Source organism: Chaetodon auriga, chromosome 19, assembly GCF_051107435.1.
Source record: "Chaetodon auriga isolate fChaAug3 chromosome 19, fChaAug3.hap1, whole genome shotgun sequence".
Classification (NCBI taxonomy): Eukaryota; Metazoa; Chordata; class Actinopteri; order Chaetodontiformes; family Chaetodontidae; genus Chaetodon; species Chaetodon auriga.
The window spans coordinates 11653836-11678676 of NC_135092.1; the positions used below are offsets into that span (position 1 = coordinate 11653836).

A 24841-nucleotide genomic window follows, 5' to 3' on the forward strand; every position below is an offset into this window, starting at 1 on the left:
ATTCTTTTTAATGGGAGGGGTTTGCATCCACCCAACCTCAGTACTGGGAGCAAGACAGAATCTGGTGGGAAATGTTGGTTGAAATGTTGTTAAGTCTGTCTTTGTCAGCCACGATGAATGACAACAAACTAGATGGTGTGTAAACCTCGGGAGTTAGGTAAAATCGCGTGAAAATGCTGTTAGAGCAGTTTAAGTCTTTCTCATAATTGTGACTGGGGTTGAAACTGCAAACACAGTTCAAGCATCTGCAGTACGGGCAAACTGGCCATGTGCCTTACAAGGCATAAACAGTGATAGCACTAAATTCTACATAGGTGAAAATCACCACTTACAAGGCAGGACAACGTGTTTTCTCTTGCCCCTTGCGATGTGGCACAGCACAGACTGTTGACCCATATCTGTCAAGCTTTATTTAGGCATATGATTGACATATATGAAGGCTGGAATTAAATGGTATTCCCTTAACCAGGATCTGGTTGTGGGTAAGCGACTCAGCTCTAGCTAGGTGCAGGTCAGTGTCTGACTTTGTGACCCTTAGCTTCCATTGAGCAGCATCTCTGTCACGGGAGTGTCGGGACAAGCCCGAGCGGAGTTGTCCCCCAGCCGAGGAGGTCCAGTCCGCAGCACCAGCTTGCCCACGCCCAGACCTCCTGAGACCAACCCTCCAGGAGACAGAGACTTCCTGGAAAACAGCAAGAGAGGAAGGAAGCGAGAAAGGAATGAAAGCGTGACCGCGGCCAGCTCATCAAGCCGAAGGCGACTCCTGTGTGACACTGGCTACCATGGTAATTCACCTGAAGGCCATCTTTTTCAGCAGGTGAGCATCCAGCTTCTCTGTTGAAGGACCCTCTGTTTGGGAGTGCTCCTCCACAGGAGAAGAGAGGAGGGGAGAGGAGCAGGGAGGTGGGAGGAGGTGGGAAGCATCCTGAGACTGCGGGGTGGCCAGGTCTAAAGACTCCTGGAACATAGAGGTCTTTCACTCAAACTGTTCCCCCTGAACAGACTGAAATAATGTGTTTGACTGTATACGGTCCATCAGTCTGGTCTGATTCACATAATCACACCAACCTGACACTTGATGTCCTGGTGGTCTGAATCCTCCATGTCAAGAGCACACAGTTCCAGCTCAATGTCTCGATCCGGATCTGGTTCGCTCTCGGCCCGGCTCCGGTCCCGGCTGTAGGAGGTCTGACGGGCTTGCAGGTCAGACGTGATTTTCTCTCCACTGCTTATGGAAGTTCGTCGGCAGTGAAGCTCTGATGCACACAGCTGCTCACTAAAACCATAAAAACACAGAAACAGACAACTACTGCACCCATTTTTTCATTTTGAAATAGCTTGTTATTAATATCTCTGGCATCAGAGGAGCATGGAAGCCGGGTCCAGCTGTGCTTGCAATTACTTTTTAATACTGTTATCCCAAGATCATGAGTTAATTATCTAATTATCTTGGGATAGCAAAGCTTGTTTTCTTGTGATTCATTTATCTCACTACCTCAAGATAATGAGATAATTTATCATGAAAAAAAGCAAACCATATGGACTTTTCATGAGAATCTGACATTTATTGTAAGAATGATTTCCCTTGTGATTTCATATGAAGCTATTTACATTATGGTTAGCTATTATAAGGGACATACAGTGGTCAACTTAAATCAGATGTGTTACAGGCATAGAGCACTCTTTTCCAGTTCCTCTATGCCTGTAACTACGCACATTGGTGGGTGTTTGAATGGTATAAAAAAGCATGTATATAAATAAGTAAGATTAAAGAACAGTCTGATGCATCAATCAATAATGTGTATTCCTTGATATTTCTTTGAAGATAACAAAAGATTTACAAGTTCTGTTCTCTGCTTCCTTAGTGGAGACATGACAATGAAGGCAAAATAAAATGAAATATAAGACAACATGATAAAACATTCCACTGTGTGTTAGCAGCCTGGTCAATAAAAACACACGTCAGTGTTTGGAATATATCCTGTGCATTAGAGACATCAGTGCAAAGGGCTTTCCTGACTCCTTTACACCAACCACCCAGCGGCTCTATTTTTAGTCTGACCACAAAGACGAAACAACTGCAGTACAATGAGAGAGGAGAGAGGGATGAGAGAGGGAGAGCGAGAGCAAACGTGTTAAAAACAATCAGGAGTTAACTTCCATGTGTGCCTAGGGGGGGTTTAAGCAGACAGAAATGTAACCAATACAGCTTTCTGGGGGTTTGTGGAATTAAAGATTTGAATGTGGTTGTAAGAGAAACAGCACAGCAGCCACAGCCAGCTGTTCAATCAATTCTCACTTCTTTCCATCTGGAGTTTGTATGTTTCCCCATAATTCAACCACATGTAAGACCTGAAGGAAAATAAGATGAGATTTAAGGAGGCAAAGTGTGTGTGTGTTTGTGAGTGAATGTGTTATACCTCTCTAGGAAACTTGAGTGGCTGGAAGAGTCTGATCCTCTGGAGCTCCACCTGTAGTCGCCATGATCCAGGTGAGGGTTGTAATCTTTGAGAGAGAAGCAAAGAAAAATGGAAATAATGGAGATAAAAGAAACAAAGACAGCAAGCTGCATGTCAGCAACAGGATGAAAAAATGTAACTTTAGTTGAAAACAAGAAAAAAACATTAAATTAATAAATCCAAAGAAAATCACCATGGTGACATAAGACTTCTCCTCAGGCAAGTTGTTTCACAGTTGCATCATGTAACAAGGAAAAATAAGCCTTTTGTATGTCTTCATTTCCCCTTCCTCTGCCTCCTCTGCTCCATGCTGCACTTCCTGTCTACTCCCTTTAGTCCCACACCTCTCATACCGCTCTTCTATCCTTCCTCACCTTTAAAGTTGATGGGTGTGGTGCTGGCGCTGCCCTGGCAGGCCGTGGCTTGGACAGGGTCGGTGGTGTGGTAGCCTGTGCGAGATGCCCTGGATATGGCACCCCACTTGGAGATAATGGGCCCCTCGCTAAAGGGAATGATGGGGTCCTCGTCTTTCAAGCGACGGTAGTGATCCAGTGAGTGCAGCCACTGCTTCCCGACACCACCACCGCTAACGCCACCGCCTCCACCTCCATTACTGTCCAGTTCCTGTGCGAGAGAAACACGCGAGCTGTTAGAAAAGGAGCCCACTTACCCATTTGTCCTTAGATGTGTGGGCTTGCTGCTGTGGGGAGAGTCTCACCGAGTGCTCTGAGCAGGAGTGAGCCGAGGTGTGTGTGAGCGTTTCGGGCTCAAAGGGGCTGAGGCAAGGGCCGATGGTACCGCAGGACCACGGAGAGTAGTGCGCTAAACTTTCCTCGCCTCTGAACCTGCACCCCACACACTGGCCTCCACTGCTCTCCACATGCTGAAAGAGAGAGAGAGAAAGAGAGACATTTATAAAGTGTCCATGATGTTAAAGAGAGAGAAAGTACAGTGGCAGTGTTTGCACAATACATGGGGCATGGGTCGTGCTCCCTGCCACATAGGTAATGCATGAAAGAAAGGACACTGTCACGTGTGAAATGAGTCTCACAGATAAGGTGCAAGTTTTAGGAGGCTCATACACCTCATTTGAATTTATGCTCGCACTGCTGACTTGCTGCCACTTTGCTGCCCTCCCTGTGGCAATCACCGGATATCATTAAATAGAAACGGTCTCTTTCACAGATGGTCTTGTTTGCTTATGCTTGTTATGCAGAGGCATCAAAATTAAATTGAGATCATTAAACAAACACTTAAAAAGTCCTTGCAGTTTATTTAATAAGTGCTCAATTTTAAAGCAGATGCCTTTGCAAAAGCATATCAGACGTGCTGCTAAGCAAAGCTTTACTCAGCTGAAAGCCTGAGTCACTGCTTGTTAAAGTCCCTCCTCCTGCTTTCTCTCCCTCCCTTTTCTCTCTCTCTCTCACTCACACACACACACACACACACACACACACACACGCCACAATTGTGTATTGCTATGATATCTTCCTCCACAGTTGCTAAGCAACTATCTCCCACTTAAATAGCATTGGACAGAGCCGAAGCGCAAGCTTTTGGGATGGGAATTCAATCCTACATATTTTAAAAATGGCAAAATACACGAGCAATTTATTACTTTTAGTTTTAAGGTGGATGCAGTGACACTATTCATGAAACTGGTCATGGTCATGACATTTTGATTTCCACTGTCATGCCTATAAGCGCCCTTAACAACGCTCTGTATGCACACAGGTTGACTCTCTTTTATGCTTTGTACCTCAGTTCCAAAATCGATGGTGAAGATGGGGGAGGACTGGGAGGGCCTGTTGGCGTTGTGATGGTGGTGATGATGAGCCCACTGTTCCTGCTTCCTTCTGAACAGATCCTCATAGCCCAGAGGAACACGGCCATAATCCTGATAAGGGAGCATTTGACAGAACAGGAACAGTGTAGAAAAAAGAACAGATACTTATTCTAGACATGGTAATCTATTTAAACATTTTAATTCACAGTTTAGTCATAATACCATTAGCTGGCAGTACATCTGGCTCAAACCATGAGTGATAACTACCATTCAGACAACTCAATACTACTACAGTACTTTGAGTTTTCAGCGTCAGATTTGTAATCAATCTTCCTCCATCTTTCCCCAAGTTTAGGTGCTCTGATTGCATTTCATGTTTGGTCTGGGTCTAGACATCAGGGGCAGCCAGAGGAACCTTTTCTGAAGATGTGGGGGTGGAAACAATAAAGAGCACAGCTGTGCGGTGTAATGCAGTGTAATACAACTACTTGACAATAATAGTCAAGCCTCTAATGTTTTGGTTTTATTTAGATTCGAGCTGTTTATTCAAACATTATTTCTGAGAGTGTAGCTATTAGTGGTTTTGTATAAACAAAAAATATATATATAGGTTGTCTGACACACAAATACATACTTAGGTAATATGTTATTTTTGGTTATTTGCTATTTTTAGCCCTGAGTTACACAATAATTATACAAATTAAAAATGTGCAAACTGCGTCCTGCATCATGAACCTCCGTTACAGGTAAAGTGGCCACATACAGCATTATTTGTAAAATATACAGTAGTACTGCAGTAGTCACATCGGTAATGCTATATAATGATGTGAGAAGGAGAGAAGTGAGTGGGGGAGGCAGAGACATATTTGAGTGAGAAGTGGGAGGACTACAGAGGAGGGTGAAGTTACATACTGCAGCTCTGTGGCTGGCAGGGAAGGTAGAGGTGAGATGATATGTGGGTGTGAAAAGAGAAACGGAAGGAACAGAGATTTTACTGAATAGAATGCAGAAATAGATCTTTGCAATGTAACAACATCAATTAAAACAGGTGCTCTGACTGGACAAACTGGATACCACACAGTGATGTTCCATGACCTTGAGGCAAAGCAAACAACCCTCGGCAGAGAGAATTATTTTTTAATTATTGAAAAGCTCAAAGTGGATTATCAATAATTAAAATGTGATCTTTTAAATCATTAAGCTTTTTAAATACATACTGTGCTTTCACTGCTAATGTCAACATTGAAATAAACGTCACTCAAACAAGTGGTTGCAGCCAGCTGGTACTCTTTTTGAATGAATGTGTCTTATGTGTGTGTTGTTATCTGAAGATAAATCCCTCCAGCCAATCACATGTGAGTATTCTGCTTGGTGTTAATTTCAGACATGCACTGTTTCACCTACCCTGTGTAGCCCTGCACGGTGTTCAGCTCCAGAGCAGTAGTTGCTGTCTAGAGAGTTGAATCTCTCCCTGAGTGGAGGCTGGTAGACGGAGGAATGAAGCACCTCTGGAGGCAGTGAGTTACTCCTGGCATCCTCTCTGTGGTACAGCTGTAATCATAACAATCATCATCATAATCCAGATTAAAGATTAAAGGATTAAAAAAAAAAAAAAGTCATGTGGCACATATACAGCTAACAGGTTTTGATCAGATGATTTTAGGGGCCTGGTTTGGCTTTAAGGGGTTAGAGGTTTTTTAATAAAATCTGGAGCCAGATCATGGATGACCTTGAAGGTAATTAATAAAAAGTTAAAATTTATTCTGAACGAAATGTGCAACCAGTGCAGTGATGCTGAAATTGGAGTGATATGACAGGACCTCCTGGATTTAGTTAATATAAATGACAGACTGATCAAATTAACACGGTAGCATGATAATCAACAGAAGGCTCACCTGAGGCCTCCATACTCTCCTGCTGTCATAGAGGGGAGCATAAACTCCATGAGCAGGCGCCAGAGGCCCATACTGAGGCTGCCCCGGGTGGGGGTGGAAGGCAGGAGGTCCCATCCGATCTCTAGGTGGGTGTGGTGGGTACCCCGACGAAGAGGAGGAAGGTGGGTGTGATGTTTGAGGGTCACTGGGGTAGGGAGATGGTTGAGGACCAATCGAGGGCGGCATGGAGGATTCTGGGACGTTAGAGGACCGAAGAAACCGAGCCATGCAGGGTTTGTGAGGAGGATGAAGAGTAGATGGGTAGTAGGAACCTGCTGGAGAGGAGATCAGATAAGATTTACACTTTTCCATGTGAACAATAAAGTTGTTTTGTTTTTTTTTTAAATTCAAACTTCTATTTAAGACTGGACTCACAGGTTGGTTGATAATGGGCCGTGTCGTATGCAGAGTGGGACTCCTGATAGTACAGCTCTGACGCCTGAGAAGGATGTGGTGCACGCAGTACGAACTGACCATGTTTGGGCATAGGAGCGCCACCATCACTCCGTCCAGCTGTTGTCAAGGGAGACGACGCTGACGAGTGGCTGACTGGAGTCCTGGGAGGAGAGATGGGCTTCCTAATGGACAGAATGACAACAATGAGACAAAGAATGAACATGTGAATGCCCCTCAGGCTGAGTTGGACATTCCTAACGTGACACCTTCCCAACAGCACATACATGTTTATGAAGCACTACTTCTCTGCCACAGTCGTATGCAAATATCCAGTGTGTGCAAATCCACACACCAGGTGACATGTAAATGTGGATTTGACTGCATTTGTTCAAATGTAAATGAACGACCACAGTTTTTATTACACCTAACCAAAAAACCCCACAAAGTTTGGAACCATGTATGCTTATCTATGCTTACAATCATCTATTTAGACAAATCTGACTCAGTGTCTAAGCAGATGAATAATCTTACTGTTCAGTTGATGTGTTTCTGTTGGTGCCAGATAGCCCGTTGGACCCGTTAGCCCCACTGGATCCATTTGGCACCACTCTCTTCATCTCCTCCATCATGTCAGCCCCTCTGGAGATGAGTTGGGGGTGAGTCAGACCAGGCACTCCCTCTGTCAGGGTGGCTGTGTTCTCCCCTGTGCCTTTGAGCCCCTGGCCCACCCCTGTAGACACATCTGTGTGGATGCTGCCCTCCATGGTGAAGGTTTTACCCATAACTCCTGGTGCTAAAGGGAAGGCACGGCCCACATTGCTGCTCTTCTTGTTCCTCAGTCTGAATCTGTAAGGAGAGGAAGGGACAACAGGAAAAATCAGCATTATGGAGGAGGGTTATGTTTCAGTCTAGTTGGGAAAAGCTGTGTGGACACAGAAGAGAGCAGAGAGAGGGCAGAGTAAGTGCATCTCAGGCTACAAACCCTTAATGCAATGTAGACATTTGTTTCATTTCATCACCTTATGAGTCTTCCTCATGCATGGATACTTCAATTAACAGAGTGTCACTTTGCAGTTATAAAACAGAACAACTCCCACAGTGGCACCAGCAGACTAATGTCTAACATAAGTATTTTTTAATCTAACTATTAAAGGCAAAATTGGATGATTGGATGATCTCAAATAGAGTGAACAGGGAGTTTTTCAGAGTGTATGTGTGTGTGCTCACTCACTTCTCCAGCTCGTCCTGCGTGTGTGCAAATGTACAGTTGGTTCCCCGGGGACAGCCTCCCTGCTGACGAAGGTCTCTGCACATGCTGGTCTTGTACTTGCTGTTTGCCTGAGGCTGCAAAATGCACAGATACAATGCACATTAACTGTTCAATTCAAGTCTCACCTCTGTTCCTCCTAAGCACAAAAGCATTTCTTTTCTTTTCCTGGCACATCAATCTAATATTGTTATATTGCTGAAACACTAAAATAAAGCATAGTGTATGACTATTAGTTTTGATAGCTATCATAAAACATGGCTGCACTTAATGATGAGTTCTAAGTGTAAAGTTCATGTCAAGATGTTAATTAATGTTTACTCTAAACTGTTACAGCTCATTAGAGTAGATGCTGAAAGGCAAAAGTCTTAAAATCTGATGACTCTAGATGGCAGAAGTCAAAGCCCACAAACAGGTATGGACAGACTACAAACTATAGCTGCTAAACCCTATAAAACTAAAAAAACATAATACTCTCTGCTCATTCTCTGTGGAAGACAGGTGCAGTGTTTATGACAGGGCTGCCATTTCAAAATGGTTTGCGTCCAAGGCAAACACATAAAAATACTTCCTGGTCTATACCAAAGGGTAAAGGTGAGGGCAGTCACCTCGTGGTCGCTCTGCAGGTTCACAGACAAATAAGAAAATATTTTTTACAAAAGATTTCTGAATTAATTCCTGAAAAGAACTGCCAGCTTTTCTTCTTGTCATGAATGATGACAGACTGATCTGGAATCTGCGTCTGGAACTGAACTTGTTTTTCGTGTTTCTTTTAAACTTCACTTCCTGTACATTGTTTGACAACAGCTCATTCACACAGGACACCTGCAGCTTCTATTCACTTCACTGTGCTGCATGCACTGCTAGAGACCAGCTTCCAGCTGCACTATCTGATAACAGTGACTTTAATGTTGTTGTGTCAGTTAAAACTTTACTGCTGTTAGTGGTCAGAGACCACGACATGTCCATTAAACTATCTTAGAAGCCAGAGCCAGGAGGAACAAAGTGTGCTGCTAGACAGTGAACAGCACCTTCTATGGTGCCTGGATGGAGCAGCAACACAACTTCTCCCCCAAGGATTGTCCTTATTCTGCCCTTTTTCACTCCTCATATACCATGATTGCTCACGCTTCCTGCAGCCCATCTCATTCTTGCATTTCTTGCATTGTTCTGTTGTCCATTCAAAGATTAGTACTATTACAATCTCCTCCTACCACATCGGCGTACCTGTGGAGTGTCGTGGCTCTTCTTGCTGAAGTTCTGTATGAATTCCACCAGTCCGTGAACCACCAACTTCACAGCCAGCATTACACTTTCCAGCTCCTCCCATGACGGTGCCGGGGCATCTGCACACAGATCAACAACACAGTCTGTTCAGTTGCCACTCTTTTCACTGAGCATGATCCCAAAAAGGCTCAGGTAGCAGCAAGCCTGGGAAGAACTCTCTAGTTGACTGACTTTTTGGGTTAGGACACATGCTCTTTCATCATTATCTCCACGATACAGTATGCTAACCAAAAAGGACACCAAAAGAAGAGAATGTCTTGAATAAAGGATAAAATAATAAGACTTTGTGTCAACCATGCTAGTTGCTCTGTGAGGCTGTACTTAGGGATACCATAACTTTGAGATGAATGCTAACATCAACATGCTAACATACTCAGAGTGACATTGGCAATATGACATAAAGTATACCATGTCCACTATCTTACGTAGTTTGGTGTCTTAGCATGCTAACGTTTGTAAGCACTACACACACAGTCGAGCTGACACAGACTCTAAATGAACAGGGACCAGATGTCATGATAATCCATCCAACAGCTCTGTCGTTTCACAATATAATAACTAAGTTTATCAGAGCACCACAATACAGAGTATATATGAGTATCACACACCCTGCTTGTTGTTGTGCTTTGATTAATAAATGTTTCACACACAAGATGAATCTAGTTTTAATCTTCTCTTCTTTCTGTTCGTTAATTGCATTTTGGTATGTGAGTGCCACAGCTTTAAATTTTGAGGAACTGGACGAGCCACTTTGCTGAGAAGTGTTAGTCAGTCAGACTCATTAGCATTCGTTCAGATGAACACTGTAAACAAAGTGAAGCACCTGGGTTGTGGTCTATGTTGGCGAGTAGCTCTAGGTGTGGTCTGAGGCTTGTGAGGTTGGCAGGGTCTCCTGTCCTCTGAAGAACGATTGTCAGCTCCTGAACGCTCTTTGCAAACGACTCTGGAGACTGCAGCTGGAGCAGAAGATAGGAGAGGAGAGTGAGTCTTTGAAAATAACAGATAAAGAATACATAAATGCATTTGTCCTATGCCTCTGTTCCCCAGAGGCTTGCTAAATCCTACGGACCCACTCACCATGGGAAAGTGCGTTTATCAAGAATGAATGCTGAATCTCGAGCATACGAATCATACAGGTACCTTGTCAATAATAGACTGCATATGTGACTTGTGCACCAGGTCTCCATACAGCAGAGAAGACCACTGCTCTGGTGAAATTCGTAGGCCCGCCTCCATGGCAATGTGGACGATCTGAGCGTCGTGTTCTCTCCTCAGGGCTTCGTACGTCCGAAACTCCTCCTTCAGCTGCATCAGTGAGGAGTCCTCGTCACGCTTGGTCACCTGATACAGAGAGCAGACAGTGGAGGGAGATAGAGAGTAAGAAGGAGGGCGAATTGAGAGAGGGCGTGAAAGAAGGACGAGGAAGAGATGGAGGGTTTGGAGAGATTATTATCTCCTGTGAGACTTTATCTGAACAAATGTACCGAACAAACGGAAGAATAATCACTCAGTGTTTCACTTCAGCCCCAAACGAATTGCGTATTCCGTACATGACATTTAAAATGTACTAAATGACTAGAAAATGTAACATTTAGGGATCTGGGCTGGTATGACAAGCTTTTTTTTAATGTTTTATGCTTTAATTCTATACAATCATTGAGTCTCTGTCATAGTTTGTAGGATGCAATCCTCTAGTTAGAATAACTTCTTAAAAATCAACATGCTGCATGAGTCTCTAGTGAGATAATTAAACATTCATTTTGGGGTGACTTATTCCTTCAAAATAAAACAACATTTTGTCTCAAGTTCTAAGAGATTTTCCGGTTAAACGTTACCGGACCAGTGACTTTGTCCTTATGTGGTGTCCTCAGACTAATAAACTCAAATTCAGATCAGACAAGGGGATTCTCCCCTTTTTCAGAATCTGCCCTATGAGTAATCATCACAAGACACCGACACACAGCTGTCACTTACAATTCTGCCAAGCTCAACGGTCAAAATTATAATCGAACAGAATCGGATTTCATTTAGCCGACCTCTTGCTGCTGTCCATCCTCTGTCTGCTTTTCTCTCTGTTCCTGCACTTTCATCTATCTTTCTCTCCATCTCTGCGCTGTCTGTCTCTGTCCTGCAAGGCGGGGCAACAAGGGCAAATATAGACTGCTGTTACATCACCAACAGATAGCTGGCATTTCTGCCCTACCAGCGATGTCTGTCATCAGATAACAGGCACTAAAATACACAGACAGAAAATACATCCACAGAAGCCCATATCCTTATTATAAACATGACTTTCAGAATATAGAGGATACTTGTTGTATGAGAAACCCGATTAGGGAGTGACAAAACTTCAATGGCAGACTGGGTCACATAAAGTTGGAGAACAATCCACAGTTGATGAGGGGTTTTCCGAAGCTCCCTTGACTAATTTTGAGAAGATCATTGTTTTTGTTTATCTTAATTTAAGCAAGCTTCTCGGGTGGAAACTGACATGAATGACAGTTTTGGAAAACACCTCTATAACCGATGACGTAAAAAAAGTATTCATTTGAAGCTCTATCTCTGCAGTAAAGGGATATGTGATGGATCTATTTAAATACCCTTCATCTAATCAGGTCATTTATTATGGCTTGGGTTCTTGGGACATCAGCGAACTGAGGTTATTTTGTTGAGTTTGGCATAGACTACATTCAGAGAGCTGTGGATAGCTTCTTTTGTCTTTTGAAGGAAGCAGTGACTGTGCGCATACTCTCGGGTTTGTTGTGTATCTATGTGTGTCTGCTCATTCATGCAGCCTGTACCTTGAAGCAGGAGGCCCTGTACAGAAGCTGCACCACGTGGCCTATGCTGGTTTTGGAGGCCTGGGGGAACCGGGCTTCGAGCTTCTGGACTACAAACAAAACCAACACCTTCCTGGACAATGCTGAGCCGTCCTCCAGAGCCAGTAAAACCAGCTTCAGTGCATCTTCTTGCATAGCTGATGAGGCAGAGTGAGAGGGGGATGTAGGGATACAGCAAAGGACAGATAGTGAAGAGAAATAGACAGGTGAGCATGGATATGCATGGAAACACTGCAAATAATACATACTTTAAATTCCTATTCTGAACAAACACAAACAAATCTATCTATCCTAGAAGTTCTTAGAACCAGGTGTCCTCAGACATTAAATGAACTCATTCTGTGATCATGATGAGAAACAGTTTCTCAGTCAGAATCTGCCCTATGAGTAATCATCACAGGACACCGGGTACCAGCACCAGCACTCTGTTTTATAAGGGAGTTTTCACAGACGATTCAAAAGGCAACTACTGGATACAACACGTCCAGTCAACTAAAAGGCTACCAGTTCCTTTGAATTCACACGTCAAACTGCTAAAGCAACAGTCAAATAATTTGAGGAGCTTAAATCCAGCAGTCTTATGGCAATACGTTTGTATACTGACTAAACAGTAACTCAGAAACAGATAGTGTTATATGAAAAAATGAACCAAAACAAATATTAACAATGTAGAGGTACTATTGTGAATGGTATGGTTTGTATTTAAATGACACATTCTTCATAGACCTGTGTCACACAGCTCTTGTGAGTACATTATTCAGATTACAGAAGTTTGCATCAAGTGAGCTCTTTCAAACAATACTGCCTCAAAAAGTTCAGATGCAAATGCTTCACCCTAACTGTCAACATGTTAATGCAAGTCTCATTCAGATCTACAAAACATGCACTATTTCCATAGAAATCACATGTATTGCCTCACAGATTTACTGTACGTGTACATGCTTGAAGTATGACGCTGATATGTGTGTGCTGTGTGTCATGCACACCCACCAGGTCCCAAGAACTGGCAGCCCCGTGCCCTCACCGCTGCCCAGAGGTTGGCAGAGAGCTGTTGGGGGTTCTGGTGCTGCAGGATGAGCTCGGTTACGGTTCGTTCCCCCAGCGAGCGGCCCGCCCGCACCGCCCGTACACGGCCCTCCTCCTCCACCAGCTGGCAGTTCACCAAGGTCACCAGCTTCCTCTGCATTGGCCGGCTGAGCACGCTTGGACTCAGAGTCGCCACACCTGCACAAGGTGACACCTCTGTGGTAAAACACTGTATCTTTATCACAATGAGAACATTTACTTTAAGCTAGCATTCATTTTTTTTTTCATCGATTTTGTCTAAATTTAAAGCAAGAACGTTCATCCTCTGACCCAAAAAGAACAGAGGGATGGCACGCAACCAGACATGACGCATTGTGAATTCACCAAAAATGACGACTGCTACCACAGTAGCGTCACCCAGAATTGGCTGAACAAACAACCAAAAACTACTGGTCAGTTTCAAGAGGGTTCATCTTATTTTGTCTGGTTACGTAAAGAGCTGAATTTTCCTTCAGTATCATAAAAGCTCGGCAGCTTTCAGGCGTCATTAGAAGTGTGAGAAGCATGGATGCCAAGTTGCACAAGCGGCTCAAACGCAGCCCCCGCACATTTAGTCGAAGAGCTACATTCTCTTTTACAAATGTCCACGAATGAAACTGGAACTCTAAAATTTACCATAAAAACACACACGCATAACTCAAACACACACACATAAACCTTTTGCTCCGCTGATGGGTTTTAGGTAGAGAGCCAGCTCCTCCACGCACACCCTGCAGACCTCGTAGTTCTCAACCTCTGCTGCACAGCTCAGGCTCACCGGCTGCACATCTGGCACCTAAGACACACACACATCATGAGCATCCATAAATGCACAAGACACAGACACACAGAACGAGGTGCGACATACAGATGCCTTCTTCCTTCCTGACTCACCTGAGCTCCAACCAGCTGCAGCAGGGCACAGTTGACCGGCAGCAGGTCGATGTCAGTGCTGATGGGTGTCTGATCAAAGGGGCAGGCCTTGCGGTGCAGTTTGTGTAGGCAGGTCTTACACACCGTGTGGGAGCAGCCCAGGCTGATGGGCTGGTGGCCGCTGCTGTCAAACTCATTGTAGCAGATGGGACAGGACAGAAACTCTGTCCACTGGGCCGCCTGCACTGGCATCCTGCCACCACACCACTGAGGGAGGCGTCGCCAAGCTCAGGGGGAATGCATGTCAACGAGCACCAACAACAGCTCCTGCTCGCCAGTGCCAACGATGACTGTGAAGAACAGGACATACAGTTATGGAGTAATTTTTTCAGTGCACAGAAACATGACTAGACACAATACTGTAAAAATGCAGTGACACTAGAGCTGCAACTGACTGACGTGTCTATGAACAAGAGATAATAAAAACGCCTCACGAGTTGTGAAAGCTGATGAATCAGTTAACTACTTATCAATTCACAAGTGTTTCAGTACTAACCGGCGCAATAAAGCACTTCAGATTATCCAACAAATGCAATAACTATGCAGTTACAATATCATAGCTACACTATAAGATGAAAGCATCACACTCTGGGACTCGCACTCAAAACCCCATATCAAATCAACATAGTGGAAGAGTGTAAAACAGAGAACGTATAAAACTCCACCTTTACAACTTAAATCTCAATGGTTTTGTTATACAGTCCATTAAAATTCATTATGTGCATTATGTGTGTGTGTCATAAAAGATTGGTCACCTGCCACCATAGCTTTAAAAATCAGCAATACCTTTTCCATGCTGTATTATCACCTAGACGAATAGTATGTGAGCTACCTCAGAAATTATAACACAAAGAAGCATGTCCTATTCTTTGTATGTGCATAGCGTGTAGCAAATAAAGGAGCAGCATTAGAATTATTGTACTTTGAGCTCTGTCAAGCGAAGTAAGCATTTATCTCTCGCCATAAAAGTCATACATTTATTTCATCTAATGTGGGCAACAAAAGTGCTCTCTCCCTCTCTAGTTGCCAAATTCTAATCACACATTGCATTAAAAGGCAGCCTATAAAGACCTTGCTGTGAACACAATTTGTACAGTAGTCCACATTTCACTCATTTCATTACCAACATGGCCGGGATATTCTTTAAACAACATCATAAAAGATGACAAATATATTTTGTAAAACACAGTTTGGGCTCAACTCATAAAATGAGTATTGCCATGCTGAACCTTAATAGCTGTGAGAGCACAAAAAGGTAAAAGATTATTTAAGAGCAGCAGTGAAGACAATTACCTCTTGGAGAAAAATACAAAATAAAGGTCCAAGATTGAGTATGAATTTGAGAGTGAGATCAGTCACCCATGAATCACTGTGGCTTCCACTTTGCTCTTTAAGACAAACCCCCTCTTGTCTAATGAAGGCTGAATCATAAAAACACCGAATGAGCAAATCAGCATGCAGACAACGACGGTGTCCGCAGGTTGAGACAGATAAAGCAGAATAACACCAGCGCCCTGCTTCAGAGCAAGTTTGTAGGCCAGAGTGTTTATGTAAATGTGAACTAAATGTTACCAAACATCTTTTACATCTGACTAATTCAGTTTTGTATCTGTATATGTTATTTTGGTGAGCACAATTAAGACTGCACTGACCTGGTACAAGGTGAGACAGGGAAGTAGAAATAAAGACTCACAATGTTATTTATTTAGATGTGTAGCATCAAAACAGAAGCTCTGCTTTCCAAACAGCAGCTTCAGTCTGTTTAGATCTGCAGCTTTAAAGCCACTTTGCCATTGTTGAAGTCCACTAACATATCAGAAAAGTTCTGCATTAATTCATTCTTTACGCTTTTAATTTTCCACTTGTACTTTTAAGAACATTTGATTCCAGGAAATGTTCCTCCTCTTACGTCACTGTAAGGCGCAATAGGATATTTGTTACTCATTCTACAACCTCCCATTAACGAAAAGCAAAACCTTACATAAAATACACGCAAGCACAAAAAAGCACCATCCTTCTGACTCCACTATGCAAAGTATTTTGGACACTGTGTGCAGACAGCCAGCACCTGTTGCTTTTAGTGTCTGTTACATCTGTTCAAACTGCTCACCACAATAAATAACAGCTGCAGCCCTCATAGAGCAGGTGCTGGAAAAACTGAAAAAAATCTATTCAAATGGGCTTTGACATAAAATAAAACAACACTCAGAAAGTAAAAAACAGAAAAGAAAGGAAATTAGAGGGCAAAGCGCCTTTTAACTGACTAAAATATGCTGCAACCTGTGTGTGTGATTCTGAGAGCCTGCGTGTATTTACTACATGAGCAAAATGTACAAAGAAATGTGTATTTACTCGTCCATAAATACTACAGTGTCTTTGTGGTCCATGAAACGCCCCCTTCTACATGTCTGGAAAAACAACGACCAAAAGGACTTAAAGAAAGGTTTACAAGGAAGTGTCAGAGCATATAAAAACTTCTATGGGAAATAAACCAAATTTTCTTACAATATAAACATGCTAGCACAGCGCGCGTGTTCATATTGAAACATGCTAGCAGAGAAAGTCCATCACAAAGAGGAGGAAGAGGAACTGTGCGCAATACGCACGCGCTGTACGTCACATCACATCGCATAAACAACAAAAACACCCAGAGCTTCACCATAAAAAGCATTTTAACGCATTTCTTATCAAATATATGGCGACGTGCCGGTTACAATGCAAGTAATACGCACCTGCCAAGCCGGCCGCAGCGCGCGGAGCCCGCATTGCCTCGTCGGTCGCGTGGACAGCTCCGCTCCGTCCTCGCGCGTCATATTTCCTTCCGCGAGAAGCCCAAATATAACACCGATTACGACTACAGTAGCCCACAAGATGCCGAACCACCGTGTGAGGAAGAGTGCGGCAGCGCTCGTGGTGAAACGGGTTCAGGGGGGACTTTTATCCTGGCGTGTGAGCCCGGCTAAAACTCTCTTTCTGTGCATGTCCGCGACGTCGGCAGTGGTGCAAACTCTGGGGCCAACTGTTAACCATGATTCACTGGCTGCAGTCACGTTGACAGCCACCTGTTCCTGCTCTGAGCAACAGCTTCATCCTGTTTTTGCAGAGTCCCTGGCAGAATACAAGAAGTCTGGCAGAAACTACTCCTGCAGGCATAAACTGGACACAAGTGTGTGCACTGTCACACTGTCAGATTAATGAGATGATGTGCAAGTACCTCCCAGCACATGGAGACTAAAAAATATCATGATGCATTCTTGACTTACATTACTTGCCTGAATGGATCACTAGTCATATACACATGCATGCACACACACACACACACACACACACACACACACACACACACACACACACAAAAAGCCCCCACAGTCATAAGTCCAGTCTTGTGACAGGGAGAAGTGGGCGTGTTGTATTATCACAGGAGACCTCAACTTCCTCATCAGGCTCCTCTCCCTCACTGACTGTTATAAAATAAGGAAATTGACCTACGAGCCGCGTTCCTATTCTTTCAGAGTCAATCGTGCCTGCAATTCACCGAGAGAGAGCTTTGTAGCGCAGGAAAAGTTGGAGGATGTGCCATCTTAAACACACCCAGTCATCAAGACAGACGCTGCACATTAAGTTTCCACTTTCTGGAGCAAAATACCCCTAAAATTGCTGAGAGAACACTTTGGAGACCCATAAGCAGCGACTTGCTGTTGAGGCCTGTTGAGCCACCCACTCCCCTGAGCGGAGGATGAGAAGTACATTGCGTCTTTACAGCCAACAGTTGGCGAGCTATCATCTGGCTCGGGACAGTGAGTCCTCATTTGGCCCCCCCTTCTGTGTGGGGGAGGGCATCTGGAGTTTCCTTTGGCATGTCTCACCCAGAGAGAGACAGAAAGAGAAAGAGAGAGATTGTTTAGGAGGGTGTTTTTCAGAACATTAAGGTAAGACTTTAACAATAGGAGGACATTTGGCCCATCCTCACTTTTCAAGGTTTATTCGATTTGGACTCTGGTTTAGGCTCAACATGAGACTCACGATTGGGTTGAGGTTGGGTCAACTTAAGGCTAAAGGTTGACGGTCTCACATTGCTCACCGCGTTTGAGCTTTGCCAGCAAAAGCTCAGGTAAAAAAAAAATCAGGTGGACTCATCCCGGTACAGCTCAGTGAAGAGCTATTTAGCTTTTTTAAAAGCCATGTTTTGCATCAACTATAGGATTTAACCTCAGCTAAGATTACAAGAGTGCCCGCAAAATATCAGGCCAGGGGGACAAACTTTGGATGAAAATCTTGCACATGGCGGTTGTGCACAATCCAAGTTTTTGCCACAGAAGTAAGGACTAGTAGGAGGAAGTAGCAGCAATACAGTGGTACACACCCTAATGTTTGGCTACCATTGGAGGAGGAGTTAATAAAGATGGATGGGTGTGCTCGTTATGGGATCCTCAAACTTAATGTGTGTATATGTTGGTTTTTCTGTGTATCCTTGCAGGCATGAGTTTCTGACTGTGCCGTGCCATGACATTTAACTGTCTCTTTGCAACTCAGGCTTGAGTATTTCTGTAGGCCCAATGGAGTGAGTTGGCACAGTTACGTCTATTGTACCCCTGGAACTGTAGAGAGACACATCAGGGACAGCAGAGCCACATTAATCTGTGTATAAAAACGGTGACTAATAGGTCTGTGTTATATGGGAAATTTCATATTTCAATTTCAGCTATCAAATCAAATAAAGGCAACAAAATGCCATAAAGAAGTCAGACATTTGACCAGTTTATAGAACAATCTGTGGCAGCAATAATGGACAAGCTGTCTCAGGGTGCTTCAGCAAGCCCTGCGTCTTGCTCATATCACCCTAAAACCTGTCTACTACACGTTCACACACATACATGAATGCAACAATGAATTATAAGTGGATGCATGGACCCACACATGCACTCACACACCTCCACAGAGCATGTGTTGGACCTGAAGCAGAGGAATCTGGAGTAATACGAGGCCCCCAGGCTCCTTCTCACTGTCACCGTGACCCCAAAATTAGAACATTCCATATAGTGTGTGTGTGTGTGTGTCTGTGTGTGTGCAAGCATGTGAGAGAGTCTGCAAGAATATGCACATAACCATTTATGACGTCACTGGATCGGTAAACCCAGGCTGGTGTTTTCACCAGAGACAAAGATTTATGAAATCAAGACAACTGTGAAAAAACTCCTCAACAGCTGAGTTACTGCCACTCATGAAGTAAATCAGCACAGAGCAATAAACACATAAATGATTATAGCCTCATTCTGTGATTTAAAACACCCCTTGTGTAATCACTTCGGCAATTTACTCATTTTGAGAAACATGTGCACCAAGTGTTCACACACTGTTTTAATGAGCCCGTGTTGGTATTTTCAAAAAACTGAAATATTTCTCATGACTCACTTTTCTTCACTTTCAGAAACGTGCTGCTGACCTTTTCAATTCCTCCCCAACTATGTCTTGCATGCCCCACTCAGCCCCCTGAATTATAACCACAATTTTAACATAAACGCACTTGTGCAGCGTTCAACACAGCCTTCTGGAAACAACATGGTGGGTACAGCACAACAAGACTCAAACTTCACACCCACCATACTGTTGAAATTAAAAAAAAAACTGAGCCACCGTATCATCAGTTTAAAGTCAAGCAAAAAAAGAAGAATGTAAACCGAGCCTGAGGGAAACACTTCACTCTTTATCTTAAAATACATGCAAGTGAGACAAATTAAACCAGATTGTGTGTATATGAACAAAAACTTTTCTACTCCAGCTGCTCAGGAAGCTGCACCTGTCAGCTGTAAAATGAAAGCAATGCTTGTAACCACAGCAAGCAGGTAAATGATGAAGAGAAGGTTAAACTTTAACACTGAGAGCTGATGAAGCTTGTTAATCTTCTCAAACACTCAACAGGCACACAAACTCAAGTTTATAGCACTCTGGAAAGTACAAGCAACACACCCGCAGTCCATATTACATAAAATCCCATCATAGAGTGGCATTATCTCACGCATCGTTTTGAATTTTCTGCATGGAAATGCTATGCTAAACTGAAGCTAAACCATCTAGTTTTCCTGTACTATTTGAAAACACTTCATTCCATTATTCATTGCAGGGTTACTACAGTTGTTTCAGCACGTCTGCTCCGTTGTTTTCAAGTGTACAGTGGGGATATGTGGGTCTCTGTGATTATTTATTCATTATGCCTGTCATCACAGTGTGTGGGGGTAGTTTCTGGATGGCGGCAGGGCAACCATACAGCGCTCGAGCTGCTGTTTTATACAGCACATACAGTATAGGCCTACTTTATTGCCCCTGTGAGATGTCTCTGTGGTGTCAAGAGCAAGCAAGACTTATGCAATCTTAGTCAACCATCAGGTTGTTGCAGCCATGGATAATATTGTCAGAATATCAGGTTGCTCCCAGTTGCAAATCAGCAGGTTATAGTTGCCTCCAACATGACAGGCTGCTGCACACTTAAACTTTATGATGGCAGTGCTGCATTTCAGACTGAAGGCTCCAGCAAATAATAAGCAACACCTGAACTTGGAAGCTGCTCTGCTGTGGCTCAGGAGTCACTTTAAGAGCAAAAGTGATGCTCCACTATAAATTTCACATTTGTGCAAATTCCTATCATCATGCACGGGAGGTAACATCACTCAGTCTCCACCATTGCAGCAGCATATCTACAGTTTCACGTTGCTTTACAGCAATGACTGCCTCAACTCTTTCTAGAAAACCCTGGTTTGCATTCGTAGCTGGCTATGAGCTATGGGCCCATATTTCAATACAATCAGCCTTCTTATAGTCTTCCATCAGCACCAGTTGCAGAAATTAGTGATGAGCTTGTAGCCGAATAGTTCGAGAAATAATGTTATGATTTCTGAAATCTGTAGCTGCGAAGCCATCCATCATTTTCAGCTGAGGACAACAATAACAACAGTCCAATTCTGGGATCAAAATGTCAAAGGCTGTGCACAAATCAAACACCTCGATTTGAGGAGCAGGAGAAAGTAGCGCGCACCTCTGGATAAGTCACTTACCTCACGCGCTACACCAGAGCCCCAGAATAAACATATTCATCCACAGAAGCGCATCAAAATAATAGTGATTAAAAAAAAAAAAAAAAAAAAAAAAAAAAAATCTTCATCAGTCGCAAAACAACCGCAGCAGCCAGGCCAGGGAGATCATTCGTGATGCGAGAGCGATGTGAAACTGCATTTCAGAGCATTTTTAAAGGCAGGTCCCTTGGTCCAGCTGTGATCCTCTGCCCCCCTTTCCGACACTCTATGACGGACACGTTCGCTCAGGTACAGTGAGCCACACACTCTGGGTTTGACAAACCAGAGCTGAGAGGAGATGGTGGTATCGCTCCGCCGGTGATGGTGCCTGAACTGCGCCTCACACTCACCACCAGCACCGGGCTGCAGCACCGGCAGAGAGCTGCTGCACCCCGCTCCGCATCATACTCCGCCCGAGACGCGGTTCTGGTAACCCACCGACGGCTCAGCAGAAACGCTTGTGCGTGAATAGTCGCAGCAGCGTGGGGCACTATTTTAATGTTGTGAGCAAGGATAAAAAGATGTAAAGGGGCAAGCCGGAACAAGCCGCTTTTCGAGGCGTGGGCTGCCTTGTTTTAAAGGAACAGACCGAGAGGCAGAGCAGCAGAGGATGCGCTTCGACAAGTGGGTCTGTCAAGAGGAAGTTCACACGCATGCAAACGCACACAGGCCCCGCTCGTGTTTTTGCAGCCTGGCGTTTACAGAAGTGGAGGAGCAGAAGCAAAAAACATGCCCAAGCTCACTTTGCATTGCATTATTAAGTGTTTATAAGAGCTGCAATGATTAATCGATTACTTGTTAAAAATTAATCACCAAATAGTTTTATGATTTATAAAGAAATGTAGAATGTATCAAGAAAAAAGTCTAAATTCTCAGATTGCAGGCTCTTTTTATGGAAAACAATCCTGCAGGCCTACAAACATGTTATTTTGTTTTGGGAGAGTCTTTTTATAGCCTGTGCTGGTCAGTTGTATAGGACACTGAATTATGTTGATGAACGTAGCCTACTGAGGCTAATCCCATTAGCTGGATAGCTTCATCCTGCACATTATAATGGACTTAGTCCAGCATCTCAATGACAGGCTCATTGGCCATGTATGCTTACCTCCAGTGTTTTTAATTGTATCACACTGTAGTAATAACTCTGACTTAAGACCTACTATTATGATACATGCTGGAGGGCCATTCTGTGCTAAATTACATTTTTAAGATGTTATATACTTCCTGTATGCAGAATTAAAGCAAATTAAGTGTGATATCCACAGCCTCATTGTCATGACCAGACGATCTTAATGAGATACGTGCTTTAAGGCACAATGTGTTATTTCTGCAGCATGACGGAGGGACACTGAGTCCACAGGAATGTTCCTGCTCAACAACATATAAGATGGGACATCTTTTGCATCCCATCTGCACAGCACTGTTGAAGCGAGCCATTTGTCCATGCAGCAGGCTGTTGGCTTGACAAAGTTACTTTAGTTAGTGAAATTTGAACAGGCACCTGTCTCTGTGGTAACGAGTGGTGCATTTGGCACTGTAAGGAACTCAAACTCACTTGCATAACAAGTCTGGGTAGCATTAGTGTAAGTTAAACAGAAATTGAAACCTTCCTATCTGTGTGTTTTACTTGAGTGAGTTTTATTTATATGTAACGCACTTTGCGGAGCTGTTGGCATCATCAGAGAGGCGTTCATGATAAAGGTCAGCACACTCTTACATGATGCTGCAGTAAACGCACAAAGTAATGTTTAACATCTCGCCATCACAATACCACAGCGCCACAGTGTTCAAGAAAACTTGACCCTAATAGTTAGGCTGTTCTGATGTATATGCATGAGGCACTGACACTGTATGGAAAGATACATCTTCCCTGTCTGTGTGTGACGGTGGCTGCAGGTTTTATGCTTCATCAACACGATGTGGAAATAACCAGTCGAGCAACTTGACAGCTGCAAGCAGTAACTTCAAAGTGTTTGTTCATTCAAAGTCATTTGAGGCCTTGGAAAGCAGTGTTTTCTAAATGACAGCCTTAAACCACATGCATTCAGTGAGTGATGCATTTGAGTTTGTTTGACAGCCTTTGCCGTCAAAAGCGAGCAGTCTTTGCAATCTGTCATATATGCATACTTTATGTGTGTGATATAAACACCAGTTTGGATGTTTTACATTCTGACAACCAGCAGAGAGTCATCTGCTCTACACTCACACGGTTACACACATTCACACCTGTGCAGCCGCCATCTCATCTGTTGACGCTGAGCAGCTTGCCTCCTGGAGTGGGACGGGACGGGACGGGGGGGGGGGGGGGGCGGGGTTGAGGGCCTTGCTCAAAGACATTTAATTGGTGGATATCAAGGAGGTGCAAGTGCTACTTTTTCATCTTCATCCTGCCACCAGCCGCCAACATCCACGTAAACTAACTTCTCGGTACAGTCATACAGATATGTGGTATATTTAGAGGTTTGAATTATCATAAGAACAAAGAAGATGTGTTTTCTCAATATTTGTTTTTATCACTTTTTTTCATTCCTGTTTCTGAATCCACCACTACTCCTCCATCTTCCCACTTCCCTTCATCCTCCTCATATTTTATACCTCTAGTCTCTCATTCATAATGGAGGTGCCCCAAATCCATGCTGCATGTACTGTTTGTGTGTGTGTGTGTGTGTGTGTGTGTGTGTGTGTGTGTGTGTGTGTGTGTGTGTGTGTTTATGTGTGCAACTGTGTGCAAATTCTTCAACATGCCAACATCACACACAAAGAATGGCTCCAAAAATGACAAATGAGGAAACTGTTCTGAGGAAGATATAAGCATCTCTTTCAATGGAAGGCAGATATACCACATGTGCTTTGGCATAAAATATAGTGTGTTTCTATGTAGTCTCCGTCTTCCTTGGTCACACACACAAGCGCATACATTCACACTATATTCTGTACTGAATACACACCCCATAATGTGTTCATTATTTGCGCATAGACTCACAAATTTTAAGTCAGTGGAGCCTTGGATGCCCTGAGGAGAGCAACAACTATTGTTCCATTCACTGAGATGAGTGACAACTACATTTCTAGGCCAAAAGGATAAAAGAAGGAGACAAGGAGAGATGTGAAGGGAGAGACTGGTGCGAGAGAGCATGGAAACCCTCTCAGCCATGAGGGAGAACCCACTCACTTATAACATAATGCTCAGCGAGCTGCACAAAATTCCAGTCGGGTCAAATGGAGAGGCAAGGGTTGTCTGTGAAGCTCAGTCTCAGTTTAATATAGGCAATATCTATCTTACAGTATGCAGTCAAGCCAAGAAATAATCTTTTAGAATAGAAATGCATTTTATTTCTTTTATTGAGTAAACAAAGTTTCCTCCAGAATTTGTTGCAGCGCTTCCAGCAATCTTTCACTGCACTTTCAATATGCACAACATTTTCTTTCTTATGGTTCACATATACATTATAGCTTATCATCTTGATAAAGCAGACTAATCTTCGGTTGTAGAGGTGATAGAGGCCCACATTTAGTTGGCTGTACACACTATAAAGGCTGGAGCACTCTCAAAGGTGCTGGAAACAATGGCAAACTCAACCCTATATGAGGCTACATTCACTGTTGTACATGGCAGATGATATAACATCATTAATTTGGTGCATTGCATGCCTCAGAACTTAATCCAACGCATTGTACCTGTGGAGATCAAGACACACTGCAGAAGGTGCAGAAGGACCCCTTCTCCATCAGCCAGTTGTTACAGTGCAAATGCATTAACTCAGTGTGATGGCAGACACTTGTGTAGCAGAGTGGGAACTTCTGTAC

General features: G+C 43.5%; 1 protein-coding gene across 2 annotated transcripts; it reads right to left on the reverse strand.

The window, feature by feature from the left end:
* Window positions 1-392: 392 nt before the first annotated feature.
* Window positions 393-21304, reverse strand: rc3h2 (ring finger and CCCH-type domains 2). Of its 2 annotated transcripts, none has more exons than XM_076757765.1 (20): window positions 21017-21304; window positions 13929-14257; window positions 13713-13830; window positions 12960-13193; window positions 11931-12106; window positions 10270-10470; window positions 9953-10085; window positions 9070-9188; window positions 7807-7919; window positions 7107-7421; window positions 6555-6757; window positions 6141-6451; window positions 5650-5796; window positions 4219-4356; window positions 3178-3342; window positions 2834-3083; window positions 2421-2505; window positions 1069-1276; window positions 795-958; window positions 393-682 (listed from the first exon to the last, which is right to left on the reverse strand). In XM_076757765.1, exons 2-20 carry the CDS (start codon window positions 14157-14159, stop codon window positions 535-537), a joined length of 3459 nt encoding a protein of 1152 aa, XP_076613880.1. In that variant the 5' UTR covers window positions 14160-14257; window positions 21017-21304; the 3' UTR covers window positions 393-534. The 2 variants fall into 2 exon arrangements, with proteins under 2 accessions (XP_076613880.1, XP_076613879.1); XM_076757764.1 differs by having other exon boundaries at window positions 6141-6454.
* Between the last annotated feature and the right edge of the window lie 3537 nt (window positions 21305-24841).

Excerpts from the sequence above, each read along its gene's own strand:
- rc3h2 (XM_076757764.1), bottom strand. The coding sequence starts at position 14,159 with ATGCCAGTGCAGGCGGCCCAGTGGACAGAGTTTCTGTCCTGTCCCATC. Across the intron at positions 6,758-7,106 it reads AGAAACACATCAACTGAACA|GAAGCCCATCTCTCCTCCCA; the intron begins GTAAGATTATTC and ends TCTGTCCATTAG. Across the intron at positions 6,455-6,554 it reads GGCCCATTATCAACCAACCT|CAGGTTCCTACTACCCATCT; the intron begins GTGAGTCCAGTC and ends TCTCCTCTCCAG.